The sequence below is a fragment of the Dromiciops gliroides genome, chromosome 2 (assembly GCF_019393635.1).
Source record: "Dromiciops gliroides isolate mDroGli1 chromosome 2, mDroGli1.pri, whole genome shotgun sequence".
NCBI classification, from domain to species: domain Eukaryota; kingdom Metazoa; phylum Chordata; class Mammalia; order Microbiotheria; family Microbiotheriidae; genus Dromiciops; species Dromiciops gliroides.
In genome coordinates, this window is record NC_057862.1 from 697,405,121 (window position 1) to 697,429,922 (window position 24,802).

At 48.9% G+C, this 24,802-nt stretch overlaps 2 protein-coding genes across 2 annotated transcripts; one reads left to right on the forward strand and one right to left on the reverse strand.

The window, feature by feature from the left end:
* The first annotated feature begins 1,107 nt into the window (after positions 1–1,107).
* On the forward strand, positions 1,108–1,746 carry LOC122739669 (transmembrane protein 126A-like). Its single transcript, XM_043981319.1, is given in 2 exon segments — positions 1,108–1,559; positions 1,561–1,746. Coding segments are annotated over 2 exon segments (627 nt in total). The 5' UTR covers positions 1,108–1,118.
* Positions 1,747–13,138: 11,392 nt separating this feature from the next.
* OSR1 (odd-skipped related transcription factor 1) lies at positions 13,139–24,421 on the reverse strand. Its single transcript, XM_043987826.1, has 3 exons — positions 24,196–24,421; positions 15,316–16,001; positions 13,139–14,403 (listed from the first exon to the last, which is right to left on the reverse strand). Exons 2-3 carry the CDS (start codon positions 15,975–15,977, stop codon positions 14,268–14,270), a joined length of 798 nt encoding a protein of 265 aa, XP_043843761.1. The 5' UTR covers positions 15,978–16,001; positions 24,196–24,421; the 3' UTR covers positions 13,139–14,267.
* Between the last annotated feature and the right edge of the window lie 381 nt (positions 24,422–24,802).

Genomic DNA, 24,802 nt, shown 5'->3' on the forward strand with positions numbered 1-24,802 from the left:
GACTTTTCATACCCTTTGACCCAGTGGTACCACTGCTAGGTCTGTATCCCAAAGAGATCATAGAAAAGGGAAAAGGACCTACATGTACAAAAATATTTATAGCAGCTCTCTTTGTGGTGGCAAGGAACTAGAAATAGAGAGAATGCCCATCAATAGAGGAATGGCTAAACAAGTTGTAGTATATGAACGTAATGGAATACTATTGTGCTATAAGAAACGATGAGGAGGAGTTCAGAGAAACCCAGAAGGACTTAAATGAACTGATGCTGACTGAGAGGAGCAGAACCCAGAGAACATTGTACACAGTAACAGCAAAAAGAAAACACTCCTAAAATAAAATAAGCCATCTTGCAGTTGTTTCCAAAGATTGTTTGTGCCTCTTTTAATGTGAAAATTCTTCATTTTGACAGAGGAAATAAAATATAAATCAGTTCCATTATGCCACTAAAGAAAATAATATATATTTAGGTGTATGTGTCTTTCTATTAATACATAATTGTTTTCTTCTGGTGGAGAGACCAAGCTTGATGGGAAGGAGATGGCTACAAATTTGTGTGATGAACAATGGGGATAGACTTGGCTCTTCTCAGCAGTGCAACAATCCAAAACAGTTTCAAAGAACTCATGATAGAAAATGTTCTCAACATCCAGAAAAAAAAAAAGAACTGTGAATCATGAATGTAGATTGAACCATACTGTTTCTACTTCTGGACTGTTCTTTTTTTCCTTCTTTTTTGAGGTTTTTCCCTTGTGCTCTGATTCTTCTTTCACAAGATGACTAATATAGAAATATGTTTAATGTGATTGTATATATACAACCTATATCAGACTGCTTTCTCTCTTGGGGAGGAGGGAAGGAAGTGAGGGTGGGAGAAAAAAGTTGCAACTAAAAATCCTGTAAAAACAAATGTTAAGGCCCCACGGCTATGCGGAGGTCCATGAAGGACAAACATGGCTGTGCCCAGAGAAGACACCCCCTTTCCCCCACGTTGCCATGAGCTGGTGCTGCAGTGGAGGCTGCTCTGTGACTTCGCCACTGCCGACTAGGAGCACCAGAGATAACATTTCCCATCTCTTAAGGACAGCTTCAGCTGCATTCCTCAAATTTTGGTCTCAAGATGGAACATAATCAAGAAAATACAAACAGAAGATTAACAATCAATGAAATCATAGCCAGAAAAGTTAAACAACTTCCAGAACTGGATCAGAATTTGCTTATAACTGGATCAGCATATGTTGGAGTAAATGCAGGTTTTTGTGGCCTAATAGCAAACAGTTTTTTCCGAGGCATCTTAAATGTGACACATCCTTGCATAGCATCAGCTTTACCAATGGCTGTTCTCCCATTTTTGTCAACCCACATAATTTACAAAAGTGTTGTAAGTTTACCTTTGAGTACAGGTGATCTAACCTGTGAAGTCTGTACCATTATAAGAGGTGGAATGGTTGGTCTGATAATTGGGGGTCTCTCCCCTATTGTTTTGGCCATGCTAATAAATGGTGCTCTGGCAGCCAGGTATAACTTGGCTCCACTACCAGAGAAAGGAAATATTTGGACCTTACTGGACCAGAGTCTCTCGATGTGTCTTTAGAAAGATGGTCTTTCCCATAATGCTGCAGATTATGTTTGCAGCATACCTTGGTTCTAAGCAGTATGAAGTGCTCATAAAAGCACTTGAATTACCTGAATCTGGCTTTCAATTCCAAGACATTCAAAATAAATCAAGTGCACAACTAAAAGAATAAAATTATGTAAAAATAAGAAACTAACAAAAAATATACAAATAAAATGTACTTTTTACAAAAAAAAAACAAATGTGAAAAACTATCCTTATATGTAACTGGAAAATTTTTAAAATACTTTTAAAAAAAGGATTGGAGGACTTGGAATATGATATTCCAGAGGGCAAAGGAACTGGGATTACAACCAAGAATCACCTACCCAGCAAAACTGATTATAATCCTTCAGGAGAAAAAAAAAATGGGAATTCAATGAGAAAGAGGACTTTCAGGCATTCTTGATGAAAAGACCCGAGCTGAATAGTGTTAAGGGCTAAAATTCTAGCTAAACTGTCTAAAATATCTAATGAGTGGTCGCCAATAAATTATAAGCTTTATCAAGAGTTAGGCTTTTAAGCATTTATTACGGAGAATAAGAATTTGGTAAAGAGAGAAGGAAAGGCCTAGATTCCTATCTATTAAAGGGAGAGCACATTTCTAGCTGCTTTCTCCACCAGCGTCCTCAGGAAAGAAACGTGAGACCAGGCGCCAGCCCCTTCCTTCTTCTTCCCACTAGCCAATGTCACTTCCTGACGCCAAAGAAAAGAGGCCTGGTCTTGCCCTCAAAGACCTTCGCTTCATGGGCAGAACTCTTCTACAGTAAGTCTCCAGCAGGTGGAGTCATTCCAATCGTTACAATAGAAAATTTAACTTTCAAATACAAGATCCTAGAGAAGCATAAAAAGGTAAACAGGACAAAAAAATAATAAGGGATATTAAAAAGTTAAACTGTTTATATTCCTATATGGGAAGATGATACTTGTAACTCCTAAGAACTTTCTCATTATTAGGGCAGCTGAATGGAGTATATTTAGACAGAGGGCACAGGTGTGAGTTGAATATGAAGGGATGATATCTTTAAAAAAATAAAATTAAGGGCTGTGTATTTTAAAATTCTAAATGTGAGTTCTAATCTGTCCCCCCAGTTTTGGGGGGAAACTGGCTAAAATCACTGATAACCGAGTTTAGGCTTTGTAAGGGTTTATTAAAAGATATAAGATAGTAAAGAGAGGGAAATACTGAGAACAGCATGGAAATCCTAGTTTTCCTACCAGCCCACTTGATGTCCTGCCACCAAGCTGATGTCTTCAACCAAAAAAGGAAGAACTTCTCTGCCAGCATCAACTTCCTCCTTCATGTTCCCCTCCCAGAAATGGGAGGTTCTTCAAGCTGATTGGCTAGCGTCATCCAAATTCATTGGTTCACTGGACCCGAAGGTGGTCTTGATATAAAGTTCAAAGTTTTTAGCTTCTGAGAACGATACCTTCTTAAGGGCCAGCCAGATGTGCTTACAATCTGGTTAACTGGAAGTAGGCTAATCAGCAGTCAATCACTCTCACTTAATTCAATCAGTTTAGATTAATCTCCAGGTGGGCCTTTTAGTATCTGCTAAATCCCCTTATTAACCACATTCCACTATCTTGACACAGGGGTGAGAGTAATGCACTGGGAAAAAGGGAAAGGGAGAAGTGGAATAGGGTAAAGTATCTCACATAAAAGAAGCAAGAAAAAACTTATGGAGTAGAGGGGAAGAGAAGGGAGGTGAGGGGAAGTGAGTGAGCCTTACTCTCATCAGAATTGGCTCAAAGAGGTAATAACATATACATTCAATTTGGTATAGTTATCTATCTTACCTTGCAGGAAATTAAGAAGGGAAGAGGATGGGGGGGTGTGAAATAAGGGAGGGCAGATTGGGGGAGGGAGCAGTCAGAAACAAAACCCTTTTGAGGAGGGATAGGGTGAAAAAAGATAGAAAATAGAGTAAATGCCATGGGGAGGGAATAGGATGGAGGGAAATACAGTTAGCAATACTAACTGTAAAAAAATTGAAGCAAATTTGTCTGACCAGCCTCAGTTCTCAAACATATAGAGAACTGAGTCAAATTTGTTAAAACAAGTGACATTCCCCAACTGATAGATGATGAAAAGATGTGAAGTTTTCAGATGAAATAATCAGTTACCTATAGCCATATGAAAAAAAAATCTCTAACTCACTATTGATTGGAGGAATGCAGGTCAAAACAATTCTGGGGTACTTTCTCATACCTATTGTATTGAATAATATGATAGCAGAGGAAAATGACAAATGTTGTAGGGGTTGTGGGGAAAATGAGACATTAATACACTTTTGGTAAAGTTGTAAACTGATTCAAACATTCTGTAGAGCAATTTGGAACTATAGCCAAAGGACTACAAAACCATGCATACTCTTTGACCTAGTAATACCACTACTATTTTAGTATCCAAAAAAAACTTTTTAAAAAGCTGAATTCAAAATTGAGGAGATGCCCATCAATTGGGGAATGGCTAAACAAATTATGATGGAACACTATTCTGCTATAAGAAATGATGAGCAGGGTGCTATCACAATTATATGAGCTGAGGCAGAGTGAAATGTACTGTATACAAAATAACAGTAATATTGTAAGATGATCTGCTATGAATAACTCAGTTATTTTCAGCAATACAATGATCCAAGACAACCCTGAAGGACTTATGAAAAATGCAATCCATCTTCAGAGAAAGAACTAATGGTATCTGAATACAGATTGAAGTATAATTTTATTTTAGTTCCCTTTTAAAAAGTTTTTTGTATGTTTTTTTTCACAACCTGACTAAAATGTATAACTTATATTAAATTTCTTGAGTTCTTAGGGGGCAGTGCAGAGAGAGGGAAGAAGAGAATTTGGAACACAAAGTTTTTTTTAAAAATCAATGTTAAAATTTGTTTTTACATGTAATTTGGGAAAAAACATTCTAAATTTAAAAAAAGAGAAAAATAAATAAATAGATGAATGAACATTTAAAAAAGAAAAGGCAGGAAGGGCAGTAGTGGAAGGACAGTTATTCAGAAATAATAAATAGTCAGAAACAATGGGTTTAAATTTTGTCCCTGAGACCAGTGACTATGTGACCCTTGGAAACACATTTATCCTCTCAAGGGCCCAGACAACTCTCTAAGTCTTAGCAGTTTCAGAGAAGGCATGAACCTGCATTGCTAGAGAGCATTTTCTCACCAGGAGCTCCCTAAACCAGTGAAATTGAAAGCCAAGTTGAAACAAAAATCTGACAAGTGAGAAATTTAGAGAAACATGGGAGAGCTTGTAGAAGCTGGTGCAGAGTGAGGAAAATAGAACCAATAAAACAACACACACAATGATATATGCAATAACTTCAATAATGTAACAAAAAAACAACAACATAGAGACATAAAAATTAGAAAGCAAGGGCATAGATGAAGCTTTCCTTCAAGTGATGAGTAATATCTGTCTACAAAAGGAGCAAGCTTTGTCTGTTAGTGGGAAGTTAGCTTTCCCAGGAAGATCAGGGATGAAGCAAGGTGTCCATTATCACCATTACTACTCAATATTGTACCAGAAAGGACAACTATAGCAAGAAAGCAAGAAGAAGAAATTGAAACAATAAGAATAGGCAACAAGGAAACAAAACTATGACTTTTTTCAGATGATATAATGGTTTATTTCGAGAACTAGAGAATCAGCTAAAAAAAAACAGCTGAAATAATTAACAACTTTAGTAAAGTTGCAGGATATAAAAAAATCAACATGATTTCATCAGCAATTCTATACATGACCAACAAAACCCAGTAGGAAGAGATAAAAAGAGAAACTGCACTTAAAGTAACTACAGACATTATTAAATACTAGAGAATCTGCCTGCCAAGACACACACAGTAACTATAAACATAATTACAAAACATTATCACACAAATAAGACAGATCAAAAACTGGTGAAATATTAATAATTCATGGGTAGGCCAAGTCAATATATTAAAATAACAATACTACCTAAATTAATTTACTTAATTCCATACCAATAAACTACCAACAATTATTTTATATAGCTAGAAAAAATGGTAACATAATTCATCTAGAAGAACAAAAGGTCAAGAATATCAAAGAAAGCAGTGAAAAAAATGTGAAGGATAGTGTTCTAGCTTTACCAGATTCTAAACCATAATCATCAAAATAATATGGTACTGGGGCAGCTAGGTGGCACAGTGGATAAAGCACCGGCCCTGGATTCAGGAGGACCTGAGTTCAAATCCGGTCTCAGACGCTTGACACTTACTAGCTGTGTGACCCTGGGCAAGTCACTTAACCCCCATTGCCCCACAAAACAATAATAATAATAATAATAATAACAATAATCTGGTACTTGCTAAAAAATAGACTGGTAGATCAGTGGAATAGATTAAATATAAAATACATAGTAGGTAAGAAGGATAGTAATTTAGTATTTGATAAACACAAAGGTTCAAGCTTTAGGGGGGCAAAAACTCACTATTTGAGAAAAATCAACAGGGAAACTGGAAAGCAATTTGGGAGAAACTACTCACAGACTACCATCTCTCACTATATATCGAGATAAACTCAAAATGGGCATATGTTTTGGACATAAAAGGTAACATCATAAGCAATTTAGAGAAACATGGAAATTTTTATCTGTCAGATTTTTAAGTAAGGTATGAGTTTATGACCAAAGAGATAGAAAAGATCATGGGAAGTAAAAAGGATTGATTACATGAAATTTAAAAAAGGTTTTGCACACACACACACATACACACACACACACACACACACAAACCAACACTGTAGTCAAAACTAGAAGGAAAGGAAGAAACTGGGGTGGAGGGGGATTTGTACTGCAAATTCTTGCCTTCCCAAGGGGTAAGGGAGAAAAAGAATCTAGAACTGATAAAAAAGGATGGAGAGAGACAGAAAGAGTCAGATCAGATAGCTTTCATATCTATGTCTGGCACATAGTAGGTGATAATTCATGTCTATTGAATTGTTTGGGTAACATTTTTTTTTGCGGGGTAATGGGGGTTAAGTGACTTGCCCAGGGTCACACAGCTAGTAAGTGTCAAGTGTCCGAGGCCAGATCTGAACTCAGGTACTCCTGAATCTAGGGTGGGTGCTTTATCCACTGTGCTATCTAGCCACCCCCTGGGTAACATCTTTTAACAAAATTGTTCTTACATTTGTATGGATAAGCATAATGTTATGTTCAGGGAGTTGTAAGTAGGAGTTCTGTCAGTGATGCTCCTGATTTTGTACTCTGTGTGTGTGTGTGTGTGTGTGTGTGTGTGTGTGTATGTGTTCGAGTCTTGAGGATTTGAAGGGGATGTGAGGGGACTTGTTGGCAAGGAATTTATGAGAGATCAATTCCCTGATGTATAATTTCGGTCCTAGTTCATGTCTTGCTGAATGTTTGCAATCCTGATTTGTTATAAGTTCTACTGTTGCACTGTATCACCTACATTAATCTTTTTCTTTCTTTCTTTCTTTCTTTCTTTCTTTCTTTCTTTCTTTCTTTCTTTCTTTCTTTCTTTCTTCCTTTCTTTCTTTCTTTCTTTCTTTCTTCTTGCAGGGCAATGAGGGTTAAGTGACTTGCCCAGGGTCATACAGCTAGTAAGTGTCAAGTATCTGAGGCCAGCTTTGAACTCGGGTCCTCCTGAATCCAGGGCTAGTGCTTTATTCACTGCACCGCCTAGCTGCCCCCATCACCTACATTAATCAATAAGTCCAGGCACCTGAAGGATGAACTTTCTAGAGTTTAAGGTGTCCTGATTCTGAGTCATTATCACATACCTTTCAATTTCTATACACAAATTCCAGTGCCTCAGTCATTTGTTCAATGCTTCTTCGTCAGCCTACTGCTGGTGGACTTCCTGTGTCATCACCTATGGAGGCCCCTTTGTTACCAATCTTAGATCTTTCCAATTGAATAGGCTCCATGCAGAGTAACACTTGAAAAGTTCGTTGCCCTGGGCCTCTTGTCAGCCTCTTATTTGCCTGGTCTGCTGCTTCCAAATGTATTTCTCTAAGTCATTAGCCCATTTACCAAGGGTTCTGTGAGCATCTATCAATCCTTGGCCTTCTTCACCAGAAAGCATAAGTCTTTCCTAGACTGCCTTGGGGAAACAGGCCCTTCATTTCATTAATATTGCATGGATTGTTTGTTATTATCATTAATGTTAATATTATTGCTATTGTTATTCACCTTGAATTATTTTTATTTTCCACTGAAGTCTCCTCTGACTCATGGTCAAAAGGATCCTAGAGTTCTCAAAAGATCAGTCAGAAAAGTCCAAGCTTGAATTGTCCCACTAATATAGGAAAACTGATTTTGGTCCTTGTGCCGCTTTATGGGTCTGTTACCTAAAGAGCAGCCTCTGCAGGCAGCTCACCACCAGGCAGGGGGCCCAGATGGAGCCTTCTTTTTTCCCCAGAATAATTCCTGAAGATGATTTCCTAGGTTAGAGTGTGACCAGTTACAGACTGAATTCGTACAGGTCATGAGTCCTTGAGGTATTAGAGTATTGTTGCTACTGCTGTTGTTGTTATTACCACCATCACCAAGAGCTCTGGACACCTTTGGGGTTTATGTTTATCTCTCCTGGTAATCCTATCTCCTCTCCTAATATTCCAGTCTTGACAGCCAAAGGATTCCCTAAATATCATCTGGCTTTGGCAAAGTAAATAAAGATCTGGTCTTTGTGTCAGGGAAGCCTGGATTCAAGTGCCCCTCCCCTCACAAACAAATAAAACCGTTAGGAGACTCTGGGCCAATTGGTCAACCTTCCAGTGCCCTCAAGCCACTAAGACTCTACACTACAGAGCAGGAGCTAAAGGGAATTTGCTCCTTGGAAGTTCCCTATGCCAAAGAAATCATGGGAAAAGAGGAAGGAAAAGGAGGAAGAAGAAGAAGATGCAGAAGAAAAGATGGTGCTGGTGGTAGTGGTGGTGATTGTGGTGATGGTGGTGAGAATGATGATGATATTCTGGAAAATCCGACCCTGGGAAGGCTGGAGGAGTGATTCTGGTAGTGATTTTTCCAAAATTGAGCTGAGAATTGGCTCTATCTGAAAGGCTCACCCTCTCTAATTTATTCTCTGGCCCACTGCCCATCCCTCTGAAGAAAGTGCTTTATCCCTCCAATTCCTCCCATTTTTTCAGCTTTATTGATTTTAAACACAGATATCTCCTGATACTTTTTCTCACAACATTAAGCTCTCCCTTGCAACTAAGAACAACTCTGAGACTAAGCTGAGCTCAAAAGTGAGCATGTATCATCTCACGGTGGTAGTTCCCCACCTCTCATCACAGAGCATAGAAATGTGTCTTATCATCTCTTCTCTCACATCAAGATTCTCACAAGCAAGTGCCAGAAACTCCTTTTTTCACTGTCTGAGAGCAGGTTGGTGGCCAAAATGTCAGCAGTATGTCTGTTGGGCCACTACCGAAGGACTGTGGAGATTGTCTCCTTGAGGGGCACACAGCACCAGCCCAACAACCAACAAGCAATAGTCCCCAAACATTAAATGCCTCTTCTGTGCTGGGCACTCACTATACCAGGGCCTGGGGATACTAAGACAAAAACAGATGGCCACACCCTGGAGGAGTTTCCCAGGATACCTTCTGCTTGGCTTCTCCCTGAGGGCTGTGCTTTGGGGCAAAGGCCCTTTGGAATGCTTGCTCACTCTGGTTGTTTTTCTCTGAGAATCCCTAAAGATGCTACTCCAGACTGCTCACTTTGGAAGAGACCTTTGAGATCCGTGATTGAGCAAATGGAGAATGGAGGCCGAGAAAAGGGAGGGAATTACCGAAGCATTCTAGAAGGCAAAGAAGAGGTCATCTAGTCACAGGAACAGGGCCAGAGGCATTAGGTGACCTCTCAAAGGTGACAGGAAATAAGCCTCAGAGGCACACTATGGAGCTAGGTCCTCCAACTTCAGAGCTGGGACTCACTTTGCCTCTGGTTCCTTCTTCGTCTAAGAATGCACAGAACTTTTTGGAGGAGTTGAGACTCCAAACAAGGCTTTCTGATTACAAAGGCATCATCCTTCCACTTTCACCTCTCTGGCTCCCAAGTGCCCCTCCCCCATTCTAGTGTACCGGACTAGTAGCTAGATCATTGCCAAAGTCTCCTCCAGCTCCAAAAGGTGCTGTCCCAAATCGAGAATATTTGAAGTGTGGAAGATAGATGCTGAGGCCCGTTTCTCAAAGACAGTGACGAAACTCCGAGGATTCTCTGTGCGTTTTCAGGCAGAGAAGATGAGTAGCCTAAAACCAAAGGGTATAGGAGCCAAGTGCCTCCCAAGGAAGGGAAGGATAAGAGAGTGGGGGGAAAAGAAAGTGCCCAAGCACTCCCACCCCGTCCCTGCTCTGCCCTCTGAGCTGAGCTGAGCAGACTGCCAGGTTCCGACTAGCAGCCAGTGCCAGTTCTCTGGCCCCTTTCCTCCTAACCCACTCAAGCTAGCCCCTGAAATGAGTAGAATTTTGTGAATGAAATGCCCCCAATACTCCCCAGCATTCCCATTTTACAAATGAAGAAACTGCAGCTCAGAGAAGGGGCTGATCTGCCCACAGTCAAACAACGAGTATGCGGCTGGAAGAGAAGAGTGCATCTCTCTGTGACTAGAGGGAAGCCCTCACCCCTCTCTCGGCCCTAGAGACTCCCTCTGTAAAAAGAGAGTTGGCCTCTTACTCTGGTATACGCAGAATGTTTTTCAAAATGTAATCCCCAATAGAATAATCAACATGTGTCTGTACACCCTACTCTCTCACAGTGCCAAAGATGCCAGGTTCAGTCGGGGCTGCAGGGAAATTCTACGGAGGCTCAGACTGAGGTGGGAAGGGTGTCTGAGGAACTGTCTCTAGCCTCTGTAGAATTGGAGGTTCCTGGTCAAGCCCAGAGGGGTGGGTGGAGGGGCCAGGGAGAAGTGAGGAACCTGTCCATCCTTTCTTCTTCTGCAAGCCTTAGTCCAGACCCCCGACTCTTACTTGGAGGCAGAGACTAATCTGAGGCCCCAGAGTGGGAAGTTGGAGAATCCCTATGTGGTCAGGATTCCCAAGGGCATAATTTGCCTTCAGCTTCTTTCAGAAGTCGGGATCCAGTTCTGGGGATCAGGAGAGGAGGGCAAGAGCAAGCCCCATAGGGTGGGTGGTTGTGGCCAGGGCAAGACCAGGCACCTCAGCACTCAAAGTCTTTTTGGGCCTCCCTCCCTAACCAGGATCCTGTGGGAATGACTTTGTAACCTTTAAAGCATCCGTCCTCCCAGTGCCAGCTGGTAGTTGTTATCTCTGTGAAGCTGGAGAATCCAGGATGGCAAGAGCCTTCTTGGGGCATCACTTGGGTCACCTCAAGTTGTTGTTTTTTCACAGATGAGGTAAGGGTAGCAATAGAGACTCGCCCCAAGGCCACACAGTGAGTAACTGAGGCACGATTCAAACCTAATTCTCCCAGCACCACATCCAGTTTGCTCCATCCCCCTGCATCCCACTGAGGCCAGAACTGTGTGGTTTTTCATCTCTGGATTGGAAGGGCCCAGAGGCCCAGGAAGTAATCAGGCAAATGTTTGCTTTAGTAATTAACTTTAGGCAGGAGGCTGGTAGCTCTGATCAAAATTTCTTTTCAAGGGGTGCTGGGATAGAAGGCAATTCACAGACCAACTGTATGGCCCTCACTTAACCTATCCAGGACTCACCTATCTGCAAATGAGAGGCTCACAATGTGGAGAAGGGGTTCTCAACTTAGGATGGACAAATGGTGGAGCTGGTGTCTGTGAACCTGGATGGGGGGGGGGGAAATAAATCTTTAAATTCACTACCTTCTAAATGAAATCTATCATTTCCATCCATCAGAAGTGCAGGTAACAACCATGATGGGGGGGGGGGGGAATGACACACAAAAGCTAAAACCTCACCCTAGAGAACACCAGGGTAGCTCAGGACAGGCTCAGAGACATTAGCTAAGGTTGGTGTTAGAAAGTTTGGGTGAAGACCCTCCAGTTGGGCCTGGATGATTCTCTTTCCATTTTATAACTGACCATCGATCTCTGGTTTCTGGGTCTGTTGTGGACATTCTCTTGTGAATGAATCCTAAAGTGTATTACACTGTTGTGGTCAGATGTCTGTGGAGACGAGTGAGGGCAGAGGGGGAAAGGGAAGAGAGGAATGGATACTGCAGGAATCGTTTCTCAGTTCGTTGGCACGTGTGAGGTTCGGGGTTCAAATCTGTTCTTACCTGATTTGGTTGGAAACTGAGTCCCCAAACCAGCCCGGGTTGTTCAGGTTGCTAGAGAGAATGGACTAAGTTTATCAAAGGGAAGTTTGTGAAAGAGCAAGATTCTGAATCCCTCCCTCCTCCCTCCCTTCCCTCCAGCGCAGGCACTGCCCCTTATACCTGTGTGTTGTGGGAGGGAGGGAAGGGAAAGTCAAGGAACCGGAGGATGAAGAAAATAACAACACTAACCCTCACGCTAATTCCGAGAGGGGAGGGAAGAGAAAAGAGAGGGGCAGACAAGCAGAAGTCACAGATACAGAGGAAAACACAGACGAGTAGGGTATGAGCTGCAGGTGAACCAACTCAGCCTAGGTGGCCCCGAGCCCCCGCCTCCGTGAATAAACACCCCAGAAAAGGGGCCCCTGGCCCGACTCAGCCACTGCCTCCTCTGGGAATCCAGCTCAGCACCCAGAGCGAGGTGCCAGAGAGCTTGCCTGAGAGCTAGGGGGAACGGGTCGCACCCGTAGGCTTGTCAGACCAAGCAACCACAACTACAAATCAGGCACAACTTTCAGATGGCCCCCGCGAGGGCCCCAAGGAGGCCGAAGGGATTGTTACACCCAAGGGACTGGATTCATCTTGTCCCAATAATATTTCCAGGACTGTTTGGGTTTCCCCTCCCAAATCCAAGACCCCGGCGTCCTTCGTAGTAGAAAGGGGCAGGATAAGAGACACAAAACCAGAGATAGTCACAAAGAGAGAGGGAGTGGAGGGAAGAAGAAAAGGGAGAGGATGGGAGAGGAAAGGAAATGAAGGAAGACAGAGGAAAAGAGGAGAAAGGTGAAGAGGGGGGAGAGGGGGAGAGGAAGACGGGGAAGGAAAGGGGGAAAGGGGAAGGGGGAAAGGGAGGGAAAGGGGAAGGAGAAGAAGAGGGGAGAGGGAGGAGAGGGAGAAGGAGAGGAAGACGGGAAGAGGGGAAGGGGAGGGAGAAGGGGAAGGAGAGGAAGGGGGAAGGGAGGGGGAGGGGGAAGGAGAGGAACAGGGAGGGGGGGAGGAGAGGCAAAGAGAGGGAGAAGAGGACAAAAGGGAAAAGGGAAAGAAACAGTCCCTCCGTTGCTCCTTTTTTGATTCTCTAGGACATGGATACATTAGTAATTTGGGAGAAAACTTCTCTCACGCAGGGGAAAAAAAATGCTCGGAATTGCCCGAGTCTGGAAGTGAAACCTTCGTTCCCGCAGCCTCGGCAGCCTATAAAATAGCCATTTATTTTAATATATCTTAAACATCAATAACAAACAGCCCGAACTCCAGTGATAAATGTCCTTTTCCCAATCATCAGCCTAAAGTGCCAACAGCCACACCGCCCGCCGCTCTCCTCTCGCCTTACAGAAACCAAGAAAATGTGACCTCTCTCTCACTTTGGTTACACTGTTAGGAAAATTAAAAAATAATAATAATACACATTAACAAGCTTGTTGGTCTTTTCCATTAAAGAGCTCTGTCCTGGTGCGAAGCCAGGCGCGCCTGGCCACCTCCCGAACGTTCCAGGCGGAGCGGGGAGGGGCCAGCTTGGTTTACTTCGCTAGTCCCTCAGTCTTTCAGAGTTTCTATACGCGGGCTCCCCCAGGCTGTGTTCATGGACTCCTGGACGCAAACTGAGGGAGTCCAGGGATGGGCGAGTGGGGAGGTGGAGGAGGGAGGCTCAGTCCACTGCAGGACCCCACCGGGAGACCTTCCAAATCTGATGGGTTTTGTTCGAGGCGGTGGAGGTGTTTGGGGCGTTCCGACATGAGCCTGCTTCGCAGCATCCCCTGGGGTTCTGGGGCCGCTTGAATTTGCAAGGGAGCAGCTCACGGCAAGTTCTCCCCTCTCCCTAACCTCTCTCCTTTCTCCAACCTCTGTGTGCCAATTCTAGGCACACTCGAGCGAGGAAAGAGAAATTTGCCCAGAAAGGAAACTTACAGAGAAAGTTTGTAATGTAATATAATGCCGCAACAATGTAGCGCTGCAACCACTTAACAGCAACAAAGTAACGCTGCAACAACGGAACTCGGGAACAATGGAACGATGTCACAGTAACACTGGGGGGAGGAGCCAGAGGCTTCAGCGGAGGCTGGGTCGCCCTTTCCCACTTGAGCCCCGCGACCGACCCTTGAGCTCCACCTCTTGGCGCAAAGTTTCTGAGTCCAGGCGGGCAGTGGACTGGCCGCCGCCCCTCCATCCACAAGCCTGCGGCCAGGGTGGCCTGGTCCGTCCTGTGAGAGCCCCTTGAAGCCCCTGGAGCCTGGGCATAAGCGTCAGAGAGAGGCAGAGCCTGGCCTTCGCTCCCGGCCCTGCCAGTAGCTGGCACCTCCTTCCTCTGCTCCAGGCTGAGGGATCTCGGGCTTTTGCCTGGGACCAGGGGCGGAGGCCACTTCCTTCGAGTTCTGCCGATGGGCCCTGGTGGGCACGGACCTTCAGCATTTGATTTTGTTGACTTTGAGATCCTTCACTTGCGTGTGCAGCGTCTTGTGGACGGCTAGAGTCCTCGACTGGCAAAACCCCTTTCCGCATTCCTGGCACTTGAAGGGCTTCTCTTTAGAGTGAATATACCTGCGCGGGAAAGAAGAGACTATTTCTAACACTTGACAAAAAACGAAGGGACTTCCATAAGTCTAAGCTTGTTTCGAGGACTCTCGCGCCTGCCTCCCATCTCCCAACCAGTATAAAAACCACCAAAGGCTATCAGAACCCCGTGTTGGGGGCTAGAGGGGACTCTCTGGGGTAGAGGCCAAACGAGCTCGCAGACAGTGGAACCCGAGTGACCCAGATTAAGAGCCAGGGGAGACCCCCCAGTACTTAGAGTTTGGGAAAACCCGGGGTAAAGGCCAGAGAGACCTAATATCCTGTGTCCGGGGCTGGGATAGGGACCGGCGTTTGTTAACAAAATCTAGAAGGGACGTGGGTAACAACAACAGGTTCCTGGAGAAGGGCAGCACCTGACTAATAATTAAAATAATTATAATAAACGCAACCGATATCGGCTGGTGGGATTGGAGCTACTGGGGCCCAGAGTCCGGAAATCAGGCTGAGAGATTTAGCTCTGCGGAATAATCCTCCGGGCGCCGGTTTTGGCCAGATAGCTAGAGGTCAGGATGGGAGGGATATGAGTTTCTATCTTCCTTTTGGGATAAAAATATAACCCCTGAAGGACAGAAGCAAAGCCCCCCTCCCCTCTTCCCCTTGAGGTTCTTTGAGTTCCTCTAGTCTTCTGTTCAGGGCGTTCCGCGGCTGAGGAAGCTGGGGCTCAGGGAGCACGTGACTTGCCCGCAAAGTTTAATCTTTATCAAGTGGCAGAGACCAGAGTAAACCTAGCACTCTTGGCTTTCCAGATCATGCCCATTGCCCTCAGATCTTGGCCCCCAACCTAGCTGGTTGTGTAGACCTCCTGGGGTCCTTGATGGTTGCCTGGTGGGTAGTTTGGGAAAGCTACGGGGTGGGGGGGAGGAAGGGTCTCCCTCTCACCTGTGGTCTCGGAGGTGGTCCTGTCTCCGGAATGCCTTGTGACAGATGTCGCAAGTATACGGCCTCTCGTCGGTATGCGTTCGCTCGTGAATCAGCAGGTTATAGGACTTGGTGAAATGACGACCGCAGAATTTGCAGACAAACTCTTTCTTGGTCTTGGAGGGCAGGCGGCCGCGGGTGGGCTTCTTCTCTGGCGACAGCTTGGTCACGTCGAGCAGGGCGCTGAGCCCCGGCGGAGGCGAGCCAGGGCCCTCGGCGTGGCCGAGCTTGGACGGGTCCTCCTGGGTGGCGGCCAAGGCCAGGTTGGCGAAGTCGAAGCGCGGTTTGGCCTTGAGCGGCGGCCCGCCAGCTCCCCCGTCCTGAGGTTTGGGCTGGATAACGTGCGGGAACCAGGGAAAGGCGGGCAACGGCAAGCGGGCGTCCACGAGACTGGACACGGCGCCGGGCACCTTGGCGAAAGAAGAACGAGGCAGGTGTACGGCAGGGTAGCCCAGGGTCCACTGGTGCAGGTGCACGGCGTGCAGGGCACTAAAGCCGTACAGGCTGGGCAGGTGCTCTGATGGCACGGCAGGCAGCCCGTTCACAGCCTGCAGGAACGAGTAGTTGGTGAGCTGAAGTGACGGGTGGATGGGCACGGGCGCCGGGAGGGTCTTGCTGCCCATGGCGGTCGCAACACGATTTCCAGCCTGCGCGGGAAAGAGAAAGGGGCGGGAATAGGAGAGGGGGAGAAGAAATTCAGAGCTGGGCCTCCTTGGGGTTATCTAGCCCTTGTTCCCTCACAGCCGCCGCCACCCCGGACAGTTAGGACGAAGGAGAAGCAAAGAACTCATTGGAAATGACCGGGCAGAGCAAAGATCCCCAACCCCCCCACCCCCGCCCCCACCCCGGCAATGACCAGGCAGTGGCCAAAGCGAAAGGCAGCTCGAAGGCCCGAATCCCAAGACCAACAGTGCCAGCTTTTCGTAGTCCCTGGGATTTAGGATTTAGAGGTGGAAAGGAGAGACTTTCAAGATCACGGGACTCCAAATACTTCACGTTACAGAAGAGGAAATTGGGGGGAGGGGAGGAGGAAGGGAGAGAGAGAGAGAGAGAGAGAGAGAGAGAGAGAGAGAGAGAGAGAGAGAGAGAGAGACAGAGAGAGACAGAGAGAGAGACAGAGAGAGAGACAGAGAGAGAGACAGAGAGAGAGACAGAGAGAGACAGAGACAGAGACAGAGACAGAGACAGAGACAGAGACAGAGACAGAGACAGAGACTGAGGTAGTGAGTGCCAGAACTGGCGTTCGAACCCCAAATCTTCTGACTTTCGGGCTCCCTCACTGATAGGATGCTGGACCTCAGGCATTGAGGTGAGGAATTCTGAGTGAGCTACCCCCTAGCAAACCCTATGGACTCATGAGGAAGCCGGGAGACACAGGGACATCTCTTCTGTTGTCAGAGCACTCCCGCCCCCGCCTTAACTGTCAGAACAATTACCACGTCTTGCCCTGGATCTGCCTCGTTTCTCCGTTCCTGCGTCAGGGACTTTGGATCAGATCTGGGGAGGGGGACTGTAGCTCGCGCCACTCGAGCGCACGCGCGCACACACCACACAAACAGAAATAAACTTTCACACTCAGAGAAGAGCAAACAAGAAACACATTGGCACTGGAAGGTAAACACAGACACACAAGGTTTCACATACAGAGAAACAAATACACCGGGAGAGATCCAAACAGACACACCTTCACGCCGAGACTAACCCACAGCAATAAACACTTATCCTCCGAGAAACACAAACACTGGGCCTCACTTGGGCCGCCCTGGGGATAAACACAAACATACACTAACACAAAGAGACACAAATCCAAAGAGCCGCTTGCATCCAGGAATAAACAAACACCCAGACACTGGGAGAAACTTGAGCAAAGAGGGAGACGCTCGCACGCAGCGGGGGCGACAACGGCAGGGGGTAGGGGCGATTGTAAAAAGGCTGGTGAACCCACAAGCGGGAAAGCAGAAATCAGTACTCACAGGGACAACGGGCGCAAACCGAGTTGTGTACGTGGCCCTTTAGCCCAGAGACAAGCCCAAAGAAATAATAAGCACAGACAGAGAAAGTAACCCAGAGGCGCTGGCGCTAAGAGAAGACGACAAATATATACATTGTCACATTCTACCTCAGCAAACCAACCCAGGATCTCTTCCCTGGTGGCTCTGCTCCGCCCCTATTCTGCACAAGGCGCAAGGACCCTTTGAAGGCTCGTGCGGCACAGAAAACCCGAGAGCAGGAGAAGCCCGGCCAGCCCGGCTTAGAAGGAGCCCTAGAAAACATGCTAAACCAACCCCTTCCTTTTACATATGGGGACACTGAGGCCCAGAGAGGAGAAAAGACTTGTCCAAAGTCACGCAGCTAGTAGGTAACAAAGGCAGGATGGGATCCCAAGTCCTCCGACTCTATATCGAAAGGCCATTTGTCTTTTTTTTCTTTTTTTCCCTTTATTCTTTTTCTTTTCTTTTTTTCCCCGTGGGGCAATGAGGGTTAAGTGACTTGTCCAGGGTCACACAGCTAGTGGCCGTTTGTCTTTTAACCGAACCAGTTTTCTCAGGCCTCATTCTTGTTTTTCCTAGCAGAGAACACGAAGCCAATATCACTAGGTTCCTATCCCTCCCTCATGCTCCTTCCTACCCCTCAATTTCGGGGCATGCCAAGCAGGCCTTCCCTCTTCCCCCTTGAACAAGCAAATCTTGGCCTGGCTCACTCTCCCGCAGCTGGGGGGGGGCGACGAGGGGACCCTGGAGCACCCCGACGCCCCCTGGCCCTGCTTCACTTAGCCGCTCAGAATCCGTCAGTGCCCACCCTCCCAGGCTGGCCCCTAGTCCCTGCACCAAAGAGGGCCTTTTGGACTGGGGAGAGAGCGTGATTGGAGGCTACCCACTGCCCGGAAAGACAGTGCCAGAAGACATCCCTCTTGGGACCAAGCTACCTTTCCGGATTGGGAAAGGATTCCACCGACTCAGTCCCAGTGGGTCTGCCACCTCGGCAGCCCAGGAGCAGCCTTCTTGGTCCTAGCTGGGAGAACCTTGTACACGGGAGGTCCTTAATGTTTTTGGAAGATACATCACAATGCAGACTGTCAGTTCTGAACCCGACCTTATCTATTCCGAGCACGCAGAGAGGAAGCAACTTACGCAGGACATAAAGCAAATAAAGGCCAGAGCATCTGACTAAGTCCTCGGCCTGTGCAGGCCAGGTCCTTGTCCCCCACCCCACCTCAAACACAAACTGCGTCTCCTTTCTCTGATTCCAAAAGAACTTCCGGCTCCTTCCCGGCTGTGGCGGCCACTCTCTAGGACTGCAGATCTGAGAAGGCAGGAAGGGGCTTACAAAAAGGCTTGCACTACCTTCTTCTCAAAAGGTCCTATAGACAGGTGAGCGATGGTTATTCAAATGGAAACTGTACTGGTGGAAGAAAGGTGCGGGGCCGAAGCCCGGCCCTACCAGCCCTCAGCACTTGCATTCAAACACCTCCAGGAGCAGCCCCCACACCTAGGCTGGGCTACGGAGACCCCCATAATTCTCTGTCAGGACAGCAGGGAGGAGGTGCTCCTTCCCCTGTGGCAGATGCCTGGACCCCAAAGAAAAGAGGAGGAGACCTGGAGAGGGGACGCTGCCTGAGGCTACCTGAAACCTGGTGGTGGGTATGTGTGTGTGTGGGGGGGGGTCCCGAAGGCCGCGCGCTCGCCCCGGAGTTAACTGCAGGCCTCACAGTTATTCTGCTTGGGCGGCCCCACCCCTTGGCCAGTCTCTGGGCTGCCGGTTCTACTTGGAGATTTGGGGAGAGAGGGAGCAGACAGACAGAAAACCTCTTTCAGAAAGCTGTGGGAAGCACACGCCTAAAAAAAGACGAGGTTAAATGAAGTTAATTTGCATACTTTATACTAATGCCTTCCGCTTCCATCCTCTTGGGAAGGGCAAGGATTGTTCATCCCAGATGGCAGATGGGAAAACTGAGTTTCAAGAAAGAGGAAGTGACTTTGGGACGACGCAAAAGGACCTCAGGAGTCCTTTCATCTAGCCCCGACAAGTATTTATTATACTACTGTGGGGCCAGACACAGTGATTAGAGGGGGGAATGCCTTGGCCAACGCCGCACACAGTTCATTGATACTGGAGCAGACACTGGTAGCCAGGTCTCGTGTCTCCAATCCCCTCGCTCCTTCCCAGTGAGCTGCTTTCTGGTTATAACGGGCCCCGGCCTCCTTGGGTACGGCGGGTCCTCATGGGTCGGCTGAGGCAAGCCAGAGACTAAGCCTGCTCATTTAGGACCCCGCGGGATGAGTCCGAGCGGCTGAGGACCAGGGAAAAAATAAAAAAATAAAAATAAAAAAGGAAGAAGACCTTGGGTAGGCACCCAGGGCAGGAAGGAAGGAGAGAGGGCAGGGCACCTGGAGTCATTTGGGAGCCTCTGGGAAGCGCACACATTTCCGTCCGGCAAGAAGGAGAGTTCAGCTGGGCAACCTGTGGGACAAGTAGAAGCAGGCCCCCTCCAGCTGGCATGGTGCCAGGCGGGGATAACTATGCCCCAGTCTAAATGGGAGGGGACTGCAGAGAGGGACGCCCCCGGAGCTCACCTTACAGAAACAAAGCGATATCTGAAAAGTCTACGTGGCGTCGGCCAAAGAGGGAGCGTGGAATATTGGACTCTACACCTGGCCCTGCCACAGACGCTCCGAGGGCTGTGCGACCTTGGGAAAGTCCCTTCTGGGCCTCAGTCTCCCCTTATGCATGAGGAGGAGACCCTCTCCTGCTCCACAGCCTATGTTCCTAGGAAAAGAATCACTTTAAATTCGGGGTAGAAGTCCGTCGGTGTAAGTGGGGGGGCGGGGGAGACCCAAGGGAGATCAGGCTCGGAATCTGAAGGACGAAGGAGAGAGGTCGGCTCTTGGCACCGAAAAAGTGCCCAGTGCGTCCTGGGAACGCGGGCGTACGCATCCCTTAGACGACTTCAAAGCCCCTCTCGGTTTTCCCAACCTCGGCTCAGAAGCTCCTTCCTCTTTGATTTTAGGCTTACCTCCACGTTAACTACCGGACGGGGTAAACAGATCCTTATCTCTGTCCCCTGCAGAGCCCCGCTGCAGAGCACTCCCCACTCCTCTTCCGTCCCAGCCGTTTGTTAACGGGGCCTGAACGCGGGACCCTGGAGAGCCGTGGCATCCGGCCGCAGCGGCCCTCGGTCGCTGCCGAGCCCGTGCCCTTGCCCCACGAGCCCCACCGCGCGGCTCGAGCCCTAGGAGAAGAAGGGTGGGCAAGCTAAGCAAGGTCCCAGGCTCTCTTAGCCCAACCCCGGCTCTTGGGCCGGGCCTTCTGCCAGTGTTCTTGGGGTTTCCTGGAGGGCTTGTCCCTTCGAGAATTGTGGAGATATCTTAAGGGCATTGGCAACACCTCGAAGTAAATTGAAGATAGAATTTGGGGGCCTAGAGACCCAGGTTACAATTCCAGTTCTCTCTCTCTCTCTGTCTGTCTCTGTCTCTCTGTCTCTGTCTCTGTCTCTCTCTGTCTCTCTCTCTGTCTCTCTGTCTCTGTTTCTCTCTCTCTGTCTCTCTGTCTCTCTCTCTCTGTCTCTCTCTCTCTGTCTCTCTCTCTGTCTCTGTCTCTCTCTGTCTCTCTCTGTCTCTGTCTCTGTCTCTGTGTCTGTCTCTCTCTGTCTGTCTCTCTCCCCAATCGCCTAATCGTCCCGGGGACCTTCCGAGCCTCAGCCCCCTGAAACCAAAGACTTTTTCGTTTGGTCTCTGTGACCTCTATACTGGCCCAGGCCTCGCTTAGACCTGGTCGCAGAAGCGTGGCTGATTAAGTGAAAGGGACACCCCTTGGATGTCCCCGGCTAGTTCGTATTAAAGCGCTTTATAAAGGTTAAAGCGCCACAAACGCGAACGCCGGGGACTCTCAGCAGTGCTTCCCGGAGCTTTACCCTTTCCCAATAGCCTTCAGCCGCAGGGCCTCAAGCCGAGAACTCAAGGCTGCTGGACTCGTCTCAAGGCCGGGGGAGGTTACAAGGCGAGGCCAAGCAGGGCTGGCAGGAAAGCGGGTGTTTGAAACGAAGGCATCGGAAGGCAGGAAGAACAAGTCTTCGAATATTACCTCTGGGCTAAGTGACCCTGGGCCAGTCGTTTCCCCTTCTCTCTATGCCTCACCTTCCTTATCTATACAAAGGAGGGACAAGACTTCTCACCCCCATTTTACGCAACGTAAGAACCGCACTCCATCCCAGGCCAGTCTTGAGGAAAGCGAGTTGTGAAGCTTAAATTAGTGCTACAAGAACTAGAGAAACGCTTGTTTACATTAGTATTATCACGATCCCCCCTCGACCTCCCCAGCCTTCCGAAATTCGCTTCGAAGAGCTCGCCTTGGTCTCGGAACGACTTTGGGAAACCACAGTGACTTTCACGTAGTGGGAACGTGAAAAGAGAGAGCACTATTCCAGACTTTGGAGCAACCCCCTGAGCAAGGTGGGGACGCGCACACACACACACACACACACACACACACACACACACACAGCGAGAGAACGGGAGCTACCAGCTCCACCACCCCCCCTTCCCAATAAGAGCCAGACCCCGCCTGGCTCCGGCGTAACTTAGAAGCAGGGCCCTCGGCCCGGCACCACAGTCCATCTCAGGCCCCCCACCCCAACCCCGCCGGAGTGCTCTTTATATTCCTAGTTAGGCGCTGGTGAGCCTGCTTTTATTTTAATTACACCATCTCCTAAGCAGGGAGTGGAGCAAACTGGTCCTATTGTACAATGGCTTTTGGGAAACCCGCAGACAACGGAATTGGGTCCAAGAGAGGCGTCCTTGCCCTGGGGCTTTCTGGAAGCTCCCCTGAGTGTCCGCGGACGCCCAGTGCTGACCGAAGGGGAGTGCAGAAGCCCGTGGGAGCCCGAGGCAGGCCCTGCAAGTTCAGCACAAACAGGCCCCAGTCTCCCCAGCCCCCGTGGTATTGCGGTATTAATGGATTGTGCAGAATCCATTAGAGGCTTATTCGGGTCTAATTGACCGTAGAAGCCTTAATTGCTTACGTAAATGAGCACTGGGCTTAGGACCCTGCGTCGGGGCTAGCTAGCTCCAGGCAAGGGCTGCCGGTCCCCTCCTGCAGCGAACGACTGCCTAGCTGGTCAAGGTTGTGTGGGCCGGCGAAGCGGTCCCTAGCCAACTATCCCCCAAATCCTAGAATGGAAGAGAATTCGAAACCTGCAGCCGCGGGATGTCAGCTACCCAGGACGTGTCTTAGGTTTCGGGTCGCCACCCCGTGAAGCGGTTGGAATAGCGTTCCCGGGTGGACCCAAGAGCCCGGGGCCCCGCACCCTCCCCGACCAGCTCCTTCCCTCCTTCCTTCGGTTAGTTCCCTCGGTGAGACTGAGACCAAGGCAGCCAGTTCTCCCGGGCTGGCTGTGGAACTCCCTCTACCCGGGGCCACAGCAAAGGACTCCGGGGCTCCTGAGACAGTCTGTAGCGGCTCTTGGAGCGGGCCTCGCTCTCTTCTCCCGAGCGCTCCGCTCCCCAGTCTTCTAGGTCTGGAAACCGTATTCTTCCCTCGCGCTACAAGTGGAACATTCTGGCTTAATTGGGCCTAATGAAAAACAGGAGTAGGAAGTGGGGGTCCCCCTGCCCACTTCTCTCTTCTTCAGGACTTTGGCTCTGGCTGCCGCTCTCCCCTAGTGCCCAGACCCGGGTCTAGTGAGCGCCGAAGCCGGTCGAGTGTACTTAGCTCGTGGCTCCGTTGGGCCACTGGTCTCTGGTCCAGGGAGAGGTGGCTGTGTTCAGGCACCTTGAGAGATTAGGAGGACCGAGCTGGAAATAAGGGGCGAGAGCGAAACCTAGGACCGAGCGGCGAACCCGGCAGAGCAGGGGGAAAAGAGGAAGGGTCGGGGAATCTTTCCCAGAGCCCTTGGGGCAAAGCAAATGAGGCGGCCCCGCATATCCCTGGGTTTGGAGTTGGTGCCTGGATCCAGGTTGCTCCTAGGTGTGGGACTTTGCCTCAGTCCCTTCTTCTTCTAGTCACTGGGCCTCAGTTTTCCACCCCTGTCCAATGAAGGGATTACACTAATGGTCCCTGAGGACTCTTCTAACGGTGGGTCCTGCAGTCTTAGAATCAAATTCCTATTCTTCTGCCGACTGGCCGGGCATGCACCTGTCCCAGTGTAGCCAAAGCCCAGAGCTTCACTCCCTCCTGCCTTCTGGGCTCTAGCTCCGGGGCCGCGGCTCTCCAGGGGAGGACAGCCTTCAAAACGTTTATGGCGTGGAAACTTTTAGACTGGCTGGTTTTTTAAAAAGGGAATCATCTTTCCAAAGCTGAGGCTAATCTGAAAATTCTGTCCCTTTTTGCGGGGAGCCTTGGCCAAGTGTCAGAGGCACTAGGGTGGGGGGAGTCACTGGGGTGCAAAGGGATGGGCCCCCAGAAAGCGGCTCTCATCTCCCTGGATCTAACTCAGGATGCGCTCTGGCGCAGATCCTCCGGGTGCTGGGAGCAGCAATCCCGGCGTTTTCTCAAGTGAGACCCCTTCACTTTGGGAAGGGAGGAGACGAAATGTTTAGGAGCCTGGAGGGATGAGGAGTGCGTGTGTGTGTGTGTGTGTGTGTGTGTGTGTGTGTGTGTGTGTGTGTGTGTGTGTGTGCGCGCGCGCGCGCGCGCGCGCGAATTTATGTGTTAGGGGTTATCAAAGAAACCCCAGGGCAGAGACGTCCAGGACTGGCATACCCAGACCCCCCTTCCCCCCCATACACGCTGCTGACCCACTGATGCCCAGTACACAGCAGGGCTGTGGTAGCTGAGAGGGCCAGTCCAGTCCCACGCATCCACGGATACACAGGCAGACTGGAAGAGAATCGAAGGGGCACTTACCCTCTAGGAGCCCCGGTCCCCCGACGTTCGTCTCTCTGCCTGTCCCGCCTCAGCAGTCAGTGGCCGTGGGCACGGAGGGCACAGACGTTTGGTTCTGTCGAGGTGGACAGTCTCTGGTCGCGCGGGTCCGATATGCACTCTTGCCGCTGCCTCTGGCTCAGTCCGATCCTGAGACGGCTCTGGGCTCGGGATTGCTCGGGGATCCCTTCAGCCGGGGAGCCCGCGAGCCTCTCGCGGTCTGGGACTGATTCTGCCCGGAGCACCTGGGAATGTGGCCGGGAGATTGGAGTTCAGACTGCACTGGTCCTTTCCCTGAGAGCCGCCTCCTTATTTTAATCCACTCTCCCCCGCCCCCTGCCCTCCCGCCTCCCAGCTCTCCCCTCCCCTCCTCTCTTCCAGTCTTCCCTGCCGGGTCCCAAAACCCTGCCTCGCGCCTGCGCACTTAGAAGGAAAGTTTCTGTGCCCGAGCACTCCCGGAGATAGCAAAAGAAGGACGGTGGAGTGGGGAGGCCTTCGGCGCTGCAGCCAGACCAGGCTCCCATCGTCCCTCCTTTCCCTCAGCCTGGACCCTAAGCTCCCTGGGCTGGGTGGCTTGAGACACAACGGG

Excerpts from the sequence above, each read along its gene's own strand:
- OSR1 (XM_043987826.1), bottom strand. The coding sequence starts at position 15,977 with ATGGGCAGCAAGACCCTCCCGGCGCCCGTGCCCATCCACCCGTCACTT. Across the intron at positions 14,404-15,315 it reads GACCACCTCCGAGACCACAG|GTATATTCACTCTAAAGAGA; the intron begins GTGAGAGGGAGA and ends TTTCCCGCGCAG.